At 35.8% G+C, this 10,791-nt stretch overlaps 1 protein-coding gene and 1 long non-coding RNA gene across 2 annotated transcripts in view; both read right to left on the minus strand.

Moving 5' to 3' along the window:
* Positions 1-2,479, minus strand: part of LOC121415923 (lon protease homolog, mitochondrial-like) — a 28,556-nt gene extending 26,077 nt beyond the window's left edge. The window contains exons 1-2 of the mRNA XM_041609318.1: positions 1,704-2,479; positions 563-651 (exon numbers count right to left, since the gene is read on the minus strand). Coding sequence (XP_041465252.1) covers positions 563-651; positions 1,704-2,330 — 716 coding nt within the window. The 5' untranslated portion in view covers positions 2,331-2,479. The remainder of the gene's footprint in view (positions 1-562; positions 652-1,703) is intronic.
* A 2,697-nt stretch (positions 2,480-5,176) lies between these two features.
* Positions 5,177-5,872, minus strand: LOC121414888. The gene is made up of 2 exons (XR_005969925.1): positions 5,789-5,872; positions 5,177-5,337 (listed from the first exon to the last, which is right to left on the minus strand). It is a non-coding gene; the product is annotated as an uncharacterized LOC121414888 (long non-coding RNA).
* Between the last annotated feature and the right edge of the window lie 4,919 nt (positions 5,873-10,791).

A 10,791-nucleotide genomic window follows, 5' to 3' on the forward strand; every position in this document is an offset into this window, starting at 1 on the left:
TCATACCACTTATTGAAACAACAAGCATCGGATGACAATATAATAATTTTTAGCATGTCATAGTCTGCCTAATACATTTACCCCAATAAGCTGCAAGCTTTACTTCTCTCCTTCCAAGTCGAGTAAAATAAAGATATTCAATAATGCACAATTTTTAGGGCATTGGTAAGGATTACCTGCACACAGTACCTTTTATTTGAAATGCTTTCAAGCCCCAGGCATAGCCAAGGGCGTTTTGTTTATTATTATCCTAATGCCTGAGCAAAATGTTTATGAGGCAAGATGGTGATTTGGATTCTTGCTAAATTTTAGATAATCCATCCTTATCTCAAAACCATGACCAGTCCAGAGAACTGCTGGCCGGTGGTCATTTGTAACGGTAATTTATTTTTTTCTGTTTATAGCTAAAAATAAATGACAGGTCATGTTCCAGATTTCAGTCAATAATTTGATCAGGATTCACATCACCATTTCCAATATCAAACAGAAGAATGCAATTTGTTGATTATAGATCATGCACCAAATTATTTAAGATATATTTTCATTATTCGAAGGCACTCACTTGTCATCTTTTCTCAGAAAAACTCCTGCATAGGGTTGAGCTAATCTTAACTTTCTCCTCAATATTTCCATCAGAGGTTTATTTGTCACCTACAAGACAGAAAATAGAAAAATAAACAACTTAAAGGGATGGTCCAGGCTGGAGATAATTATATCTCAATAAATACATGTAGAGTAAAATTCACAGAGCAAAATGCTGAAAATTTGATCAAAATCAGACAACAGATAGCAAAATTATTTAAATTTAAAGATTTTCATTAATCCGGTGCAACAGTTCTAGGCACGTCTCCATGGATATTCATTAGGTGGGCTGATGATGTCATATCCCACTTGTTCTTTTGTATTTTATTATATGAAATTTGATTATACAAATTATTCAACTAACACAACTTATTTCATCATAATGGAGACACATCACTTTATGAAAAAATGAAACAATTATGATTTCATGTATAAATAACTTAAGAAATAGGAAAGTGGGGATGTGATATAATCAGCCCACTTAATGAATATTCATGTCGATGTGCATAACTGTTTTCACAAAATATTGATACACTTTAAAATTCAATGACTTCGTTATTCTTTATCCGATTTTGATGAAAATTTCAGCACTTTGCTCTGTGAATTTTACTCTATTTATCTAGATGTAAATATTTTCAGCCCAGACCATCCCTTTACTATCGTAAATATAAAAGTTCAAGAAAAATCAAATCTAGCCATCAGTCAGAAGCACATCAGCTTCAGTTTTTTTACTTTCTTCTTTCACATTGGTCAACCAAAAGTCTAGATCTTGATCTGATTTCAGGAGGCATCATCATAAGAAATTATTGTGATTATGACTTCAACTGTATTTTCTCTGTTTGTAATGACTGAAATAAAATATGAAGTACAACTATTCTCTGCAAGAGACCTTTTGTCACTTTAATATGTGCCTCTAGGAAATTCTAAGAAATTTTCCACATTTGTAAAATATTATATTAAATAAAATAAAAAAAGGGGTTAGCCCGGTTAGCGGAATACTAAGTGAACTTTTGTTTCCATCCAAAAATACACATACTAAAACAGTTCAAGATGATGTTAAACTATGTTTACACTCACAGTCACTGTCTGAACTCCTCATCAAAACAAAAGCTGATACAAACCTCAATTATTTTGATAAATTTAGGAAAGACTGGATTTCTCGGGACAGCAATCAGTGGCACTGGAGAAAGGTCTTCTGGGATCGTCATCGGAGTCAAGGAGACGATTGGTGGAGGAGGTGGGTACTCCCCTCCATCTTCTGCTCCATCTCCTCCTGCAGGGCTTCCATTGTCTCCATCGGAGCCCTCTCCACTGGATGCCTCCCCATTTCCATTCCCAGATCTTCCTCCTCCCAATCCATTGTTCCCCCTCTCACCATTCCATTTCCAAATCGATCTCGATAAAACTCTACTTGATCTGGAAGTGGAAGGACACACAGAATTTTCATTCTGCTTTATATTCGGCTCAAGTGCACCAAGACTTGTTAAATGTCCACTGAAAAAATTTGTCCTAGTTTGGCTCGTTAAACGTCTTGAAATATGAGATTTCGTGTCATGTTTCATTCTTCCTGCAAACAGCGGAGAGGTCCTCACGTTCACGCCGACTCCGCTGGCGTGGCGGACAAGAGTGGTTCGATGGATTAATGATTTTGTCGGATGATCAGCGACAAATAAATTCCTCCATGAACAGCACTGCAATCTGTTAGAGACATCACGAAGTCGGAAGGCTTTAAACTTGCAGTAAGACATCTTGATCAATCACACAAATACACGGAAAAACTAAAAAACAGCACTTTATACTACAATCTCGCCTGTACTGAGGCTGAGCTGTAACTGTGTCCCTTGCCCTTGGCTAGCTCCTCTCGCACGTTTGTTCGCGAATACGCGAAAGAAAGAACCTTAGATCGATCGATGATGCAATCATCATTTCATAACGTGCATGCCGCGCCGGGGTAATTTGTACCCACGCTGCCAAAAAAAAGTCTGTGGCTATATCCAGCAGCTTAAAGGGGAATCCAGCCTTGGCCATAAAATGTCATGTTGGGAAAGAGAAAAATAAATCAAACAGAACGGTGAAAGTTTGAAAGAAATCGGACAAGCAATGAGAAAGTTATAGCTGCTTTAAAATTGAGATCACTAAAACTATGTAGATTTCAAATTGGCAACTGTGTAAGTAAATTATGACAAGGGGCAAGGACAACTTTCCCATAGGCCATGTACTTTATTATCAGGGATTTGTGGTTTTCTCCTAAGTACCCATTCCCCTGGGCCAGTAATCTAAATATAACCCAGGTAGTATATTGTTTTATGTCCTCATGAAAGAAAAATATAATTTGAAATAAAACTTTTGGGAAAAATGACATTTTAGCCATAATATGTATTGGAGTACATGGAAGAGTAGTCCTTGCCTTACATCACTATGACATCCCATATGCTGCCAATTTGAAGTCTCCATGGGTATAGTGATTACCAATATTTACAACTTTTAAAAATTCATAACTTTCTTGTTGTTTGTCCAATATTGTTCAAACTTTCACCTATCAACTTGTCTGATTTTTCTTTTCCTTATAAAAACAAGTTTTTATTTGGGTTGGATTCCCCTTTAATTTATTCAAGCTGCCCATATTTTCATTCATTTGGAATAAAGAATGGTTGTTTAATTTTAAAGTAAAAAAAAATTGACACTACCGGGCCGCGCGGACGGCATCAGTCCATAGAGAAGTATATTATTGTCAATATATATCTCTATGCATCAGTCAAAGACGGACGAAATCCATGAAAATGGAAAGTGATAAAACTAAAGGGCATGCACGGCAGTCTAGCTGCATAGGCGGCGGAAGCGGGGAGGGGGGGGGGCGTGTCCCCCCCCCCTAAATTTGTGGTTGATAACCTTTTTTTTTTGCTTGTCAATTTTTTTCTGCGTGGACCGCCCCCTGAAATGTTTGTGGTCCCCTCCTAAAATTTAAAAAATTCAAAAATTTGCTCGCGTTTCGCGCTTGCAGTGGCTGTTAACTGACATCAATTCTGTTCAATAAGATTGGCTTGGGCCCATCATCGTCATCTCCATGCTTGGGCCTTAAAAAATCAAGTGTTTATGTCAATATGCACAAATCATTTTTCGTATGATAATTGAGTTTTCGTTATTTTTTTTTAGCGAGATGCACATCATGCATTATACAAATTACAAAAAAAAGTGCTAGAGAAAATCAGCTCGCACTACTCGCTCGCATCAATCGTTAAATACCCATGTTGTCCATCAAAAAGTGCATAGAACGTCCAGTTATCATTTCAGGATAATTTTTCAACTCGCACTTCATGCATCATTTTCTTTGATGAAACAATTAATTAGCTTTTAAGGGCGGCTACAAACAAGAGTCCTTCAATACTGTTTTCAAGTCAGTAGGGCGAATATTGAAAATGTTAGCTTGAGCTAGGCGTTCAATTTTGTGAAATGGGCACAAAAAATTGTATCCTTCCCCCCCCCCCCGCAAAAAATGTTCTTTTGCCCTTTTGCTACATAGTTTAAAATTCCGAGTGCCATTACTGTAAAAGGGAGATTAATCCAGACTCCAAACTCCAGAATAAAAGAAGATGAAGACAAAGAAAGAAAACAAAGAAGAAGTAGAAGTAGAAGGTCAAAAGGAAAATAATTAAAGGGAAGAATGATACAGAGACCATCTTCTTTTCGCTGCCCATGCAAGTGACTGTTCTGTTAACTTTCATCTCATATTCCCACAATCCCATTCTTATATTCTTATTTCTCATTTTTTCTTGCACTTTTCCTTTCCATGTTTCATAATCAATTGTTGTCAGTGTGTAAATAACACCATTTGGCTCATTATTACATGTCGAAGACCTAACTGGTCTGCAGTTCATTTATTACAACTGTATTTTGTGATTTTCGGATAGTCTGGCAAAGTGGCTGCGAAATTATGATGACTTTGAAGTCAATCACAGAAGTCAATGTGCAATAGCGTCATCTAGGCTACAAGTACCTACAATATGACGTCATCACGCTAAAATATTGTTGTACTTCAGAGACCTTTACAGATATTCAAAAGAGGATGCTTTAATTTATTTTTCAACGGAATACTATACAAATCATTTGAATTTACCCAAAATAAAATTTAAATACTTAATATTATCAGAATTATTATATCCAATGTGTAGAATCAGAAAAATATTATTGCTAACCGAGTTTATATCTCAAAGTCATATTTGAACCTACGAACTCGAATACTCGCCCTGGCCTGGTTTATAGACTAGATTTATTGGGCGATCCTTCTTTCTGAGCAATCGTCGTTCTCGCTAGTCTGTCCGTGGAAAGTTGCAATTTTGCCCTACATTTCCACCTTTTGCTGGCAATATTTCTATCATTGGATTTTCGAACATTACGACCGATTTTTACTGAGAAGAGCAATACATAAACTCGTCAAAAATGTTGAATTTGAAGCCTCTCTCCGCTCTTGCTATCTGCTTGATTGCGGTCTCCCTTCTCCACTTTTCCAGTGCACAAACACAGACGAGTGAGTAAAAAGAAATGTTGGTGGTGGCTGGTGCATTTGTATGGTGATGTTTTTGTCTGACAAATAATGTTCTGTCTTGGTCTGTGTATTATTGTTGTAAGGATGGGGTGCCAGACTGCCAGTTCATTTTCTTTGCCAGCCTCAATATCCATGCTCTTTTCATACAATGTTGCCTGTTCAAGTAGTTCGTACATGATGTAACTGTCTGGACTACACTTTCACAATGCTACCTAACACATAGACCAAAAGCTTCGGTCTCTGTTTTGTTGGTTGTTCAGCTGAACTTCGTTGGCTTCACTCACCAAATACAGAGACCGAAGTTCAAGCGCGATCTGTACAGGGGACTCAATGGCCATATGTTTATGTACTTAAGATCGGATAAAACGGGGAAGTGAATTTGCGCGACAGCCGAGGTAAGTCACTGTTTTTGTTCCTTTTAACTTCATTTTTCTCCGTTTTTTGGCAATTGATGCCAAGAGGGAATATAAATTTGCACTCTGGTCACTATAATTTTCGAAATTTTTATTCATTAAAGACAAAAATTGAAAAGCCCCGACGGGGGGATTTTGCATTGCAAGTCCCCTAATGGTGGCTGCACGATAGCGAGCCGTCTGTGTACGAGGAGAAATTTTTAAAAAATGTTAAAAAACTCCTCGAAACAGACGGCTGCCAGCTGTCTACCTAACCCAGAGCCCAGGACCATACGTGTAAATTCATACTCACCTGACTAGCGTGAAGTATGGTCAAAATAATTCTCCGAATAAATAGTTAAAACAAAAATCAAGCACTTACCACGATATGGATGAAGGTCTAACGAGTGGCAGTTTCCTGACATCTGGCATTCTGGGCACAAACTGGAACCTCAAAAGTTCTCTCCTTCTACCCCAGTCTCGATCGGCCATTTTGTTACGATTCATAACAAAAATGGCCAATCGAGACGGGTAGAAGGAGACCTTCATCCATATAATCGTGGTAAGTGCTTAAAGGAGAATGAAACCATTGGAACAAGATAGCTTGTGTGAAAACAGAAAAATCAAAGAAACATCAACAAAAGTTTGAGAAAAATCTGACAAATAATGAGAAAGTTATGAGCATTTGAATATTGCGATCACTATTGCTATGGAGATAGCAAATTGGCAATGCGACAAAGATGTGTGATGTCACTTGTGAACAACTCTCCCCATTACTTTAGTATATACCCGGTATTTCAGTTTGAGAAAAATCTGACAAATAATGAGAAAGTTATGAGCAAAAAATCTGACAAATAATGAGAAAGTTTGAGAAAAAAAAAATGAGAAAGTTTGAGAAAAATCTGACAAATAATGAGAAAATATGAGCATTTGAATATTGCGATCACTATTGCTATGGAGATAGTGAATTGGCAATGCGACAAAGATGTGTGATGTCACTTGTGAACCACTCTCCCCATTACTTTCGTACATATTTCACTTGAATTGCCTCTTTTATCACATAGATCATGTGTTCTTTCTACATGAGGACATGTAATACATATATTTTAAGAATTCATCATGGAAAGAGTTTGTATCATCATAAAGAAAAAGGAAAAAGACACATTTTGAGGGTATTTTATAGTCCACCACAGGGAAAGTTGTTCATCAGTGACATCACACATCCTTGTCGCATTGCCAATTGGAGGATCTCCATAGCATTAGTGATTGCAATATTCAAATGCTCATAACTTTCTCATTATTTGTCTGATTTATCTCAAACTTTCTTCATTCTTATTCTTTAATTTTCTTTTTCTACACAAGCCTATTTGTTTCAAAGGTTTCATTCCCCTTTAATTTCTGTTTTAACTATTAATTCAGAGAATTATTTTGACCATACTTCACGCTAGTCAGGTGAGTATGGTCAATCACATGTACATGCGAGCAGGAGTTCCCTGGGTTAAATGCTACCCAGTCGTGTGTCCGGACAATCAATTTTAGTTCTAAAAGTCATTTGGAAAAATGTACTGGCAAAGTTTCATCAATTATTAGTCCAAAACCTTCAGAAATATTATAGAGAACAAAATAGAAGATGATTACAACTATTGATTTCATATATTTAGTGTAGATCTAATCCAATGACAAAAAAAGAAGGCTTAAAAAATATAAAGTGTCCGGACACCCGACCCCCCATCCTACTATTACAACAAAATGCAAAAAGACACATCTTGACTATCTGTGTGAGTGTGTTGCCTGTCGGTGTTCCAAGATGAACCAGCTCGTGCTTCGCGCTTGCTGGTTTCGTAGTCGCGTCGGCTATGGCCAGCCAAGTCAGATCTGCTTCTTCTTGTACTTCAACTTAGAATGTCAGTGCTGTTTCATTAGATTAGGCAATAGTGTGAAAGTGCAGTACAAAACACCATAATTTTCATCCAATTTAAATTAAATTTATGGTGCTTTAGAATGTCAATGAAAGGTTCTAAGAAAGTATAAATGAAAATCTTGGGTACATGTATGTAGTTCCCTAGATATAAGTATTTTTACAATCCCTTCTATTTTTAGTTTCGTGTTTAACCTCAAAGTACGGTAGGCCTATGATGAATCTGCCAAAACCAAATAACATTAATATAGTTTTACACAACTTCATCCTTGGCTTGTACATGTATGGTAGTTGTAAAAAATGTTTTCATTCACCAATACCTGACCAACTGAATACCCTGTGCGCGTTTCAGTAGCATGACCAATATTGAAGGTAATTTAAGGTCAATGAACTCTGGCTGAGCTGTGTTGGGGGTATTTGTTGAATTGGCATCATAACTTAAGAAAGTTAATAGACAAGGGTAATCAAGTATGAATGTTTTATTTGCACATGTAGGTCACATGATTATGTTCAAAGGTCATTTTGATAATGTTTTCTTTTGTGAATAATTATTCAATAGCTGTTAGAGTGTACATGTATAGAATCGCGTAATGCAGGCGAGACCGCCAGAGGTGTTCCACTTGTTTAAAATGTGTATGATGTACAGTCAAGCGATTGATACCCGTACAGTAACTTGCATTTTTTGCATAGCAATGTTTCATTTCATTTATTTCCACAAAATCAAAATATATACAAAGCAATATACATTTTAAAATATTGGTGGACCAAATGAAAGCTCATCAGGCTTGTTTGGATGGCCCAAATGTATATAGGTCATTTAATGTCGTTGAATGTCAAGTCCACCCCAGAAAAATGTTGCTTTGAATAAAAAGAGAAAAATCAAACTAACATAGCACTGAAAATCTCATCAAGATCGAATGTAAAATAAGAAAGTTTAAGCATTTTCTTGCTTATTTTTCACAAATAATGATGTGCATAACTCAGTGACATTCAAATGAGTCAGGTGATGATGTCCATCAATCACTATTTCTTTTGTGTTTTATTATTTGAATTTTACAATATATCATTTTTTTTGCAGATTTGACAATAAGGACCAACTTGACTGAACCATACAATAAACAATACAGTACTATTAAATTCCATATGTTCAGGGAGGAATCAATCATTGTTTCACTTGACAATGAGAAGAATTAGAATATTTCGTATTTCATATAATAAATACAAAGAAATAGTGAGTGGATGACGTCATCAGTCTCTTCATTTGCATACGGACAAGGATGTGCATGTTTTGTGAAATTCTAAAATGTCATAAATTTCTTATTTTACATCCGATTTTGATGATATTTTCAGTCAACTGTTGGATTTCAAATTCTCTTTTATTCAAATCAACTTTTTTGTTGGGGTGCACTTGTCCTTAAAATATTAGACTCTGTCCTTAATAACTTTTTTTGCACATGGATTAATGGCTCAAACATTTTATTTGTAAGTTTTAGTTTTAGAACTGATATTTCTTATTTTGTTCACAATAAATCCAGTCAACAATATGGGAGATGGCAATAATACAGGTAAGATTGAGAATATGGGTTTAAGGAGTCATGTTTGTACATGTAGAGCTGTCATTTCAAGGCACCTTTATGATTTTCTTTCCATAATGATAATGTTTATTAGTTTTACAGAGATCGTTTTTTTTTATTCATGCAAAAGATGTAGAGGGGTCATTCCATCTGGATTCACCCAGTGGTTGCACCCGACCGTCTCAGAATTCGTTGTAATTTGGTATACATAAAATTCAGCATGGCCCAAGCACAAAACAAAAAAAATTAGTCCAATCGGTCCGTCGGTTTTTGATGTTCATCAATATATATTCATTTTGATGTTCAGCAATATATATCATATATATTCATGGTAGTAAAGTCTTCACTTCTATCATCAAAATATATACATGTATATATATATGTGTATGATATATATTGCTGAATCATAAAATGCCTAAACAGATACCTATTCATGAGCATAAAGGTTTAATGTTTTATTTGTAAACTGATTAAGCTTAATTTCTTTTCATGTGTTTGCATGCAGTAACTGAAGATTGGAAGAAATCATGTAACTGGTAAACACTTTACTAACATGAATATCAGTGTGTGGGACTAGAGTGAAATTTCATGGTATCTTTGGAAGAGTTTTTAAAGGTGAAGAAATAAAATATCATCATTGATTTTAACATATTTTGTCAATATCATACCAATAATTAACATACATGAAAATCAAGTTAAAAAATTATTTGTCCGGGGGTCAAACTCAAGGTCAAAGTTAAGGTCAAAGGTCATGACCTTATAAATTGCTCCAATACATTATTCGATGCATGTTTTGGATTCCTCTCTGAATTTCCTATCAAATGGTACCAGTTCCATGAAAATTGGTCAACACGTAACGACGCAGTGGCCATTGAAAGTTGAAGGTCACGCCCATTTTTGTCAAAACAAGGAGAAAAGGGCGGGCCGTAGCGCGAGAACCGACGGACCGATTGGACTAATTTTTTTTGTTTTGTGCTTGGGCCATGCTGAATTTTATGTATACCAAATTACAATGAATTCTGAGACGGTCAGGTGCAAAATTGCACATTCATTGGGTGAATTGGCATGGAATGACCCAGAGGGGGAACTGGATGATAAGTTTAGTTGATAAATTTCAAACTGGTTTTCATTGTTGGTTGATCTGATGAAAAATTGAAAATGATGATTATTAGGGTGATGATGATGATGATGATGATGATGATGATGATGATGATGATGGTGATGAAGATGATGATGATGATGATGATGATGAAGATGATGATGATGATGATGATGAAGATGATGATGATGATGATGAAGATGTTGAAGAAGAAGAAGAAGAAGAAGATGTTGAAGAAGAAGAAGAAGATGATGATGATGATGATGATGGTGATGATAATGATGATGGTGATGACGATGATGGTACATGTAGATGATGATTGATGATAATGTGGGCACAGGGCAGCTTGAATGTTGATGGAATGATAGTGATCTACATGTAGTAAAATGATAACCGATTTCTATTGAGGAATGAATATTAAAAGGTTTATTTTTATGTACTAAAAACAAATTTTCTAACATAAAGGTAAATTATGTAGGGCCTACACAAAATTTGTATTCCATTATGTGGTTTTTACCAAGGTAAAATTGAAGTTTACCACCTTTGTGAATGTGGGCCAAAAAATATATGTATGGTGCCTTGAAAGTCATGGGTTGACTGATCCATGGTAAGAAGGTTATAGAAGTATTTACTGGCATATATTGTAGATTAGTTGACACTGAATGCAAGTTTGGTTCACAAGT

This window comes from Lytechinus variegatus, chromosome 5 (assembly GCF_018143015.1).
Source record: "Lytechinus variegatus isolate NC3 chromosome 5, Lvar_3.0, whole genome shotgun sequence".
In the NCBI taxonomy this organism is placed as follows: Eukaryota; Metazoa; Echinodermata; class Echinoidea; order Temnopleuroida; family Toxopneustidae; genus Lytechinus; species Lytechinus variegatus.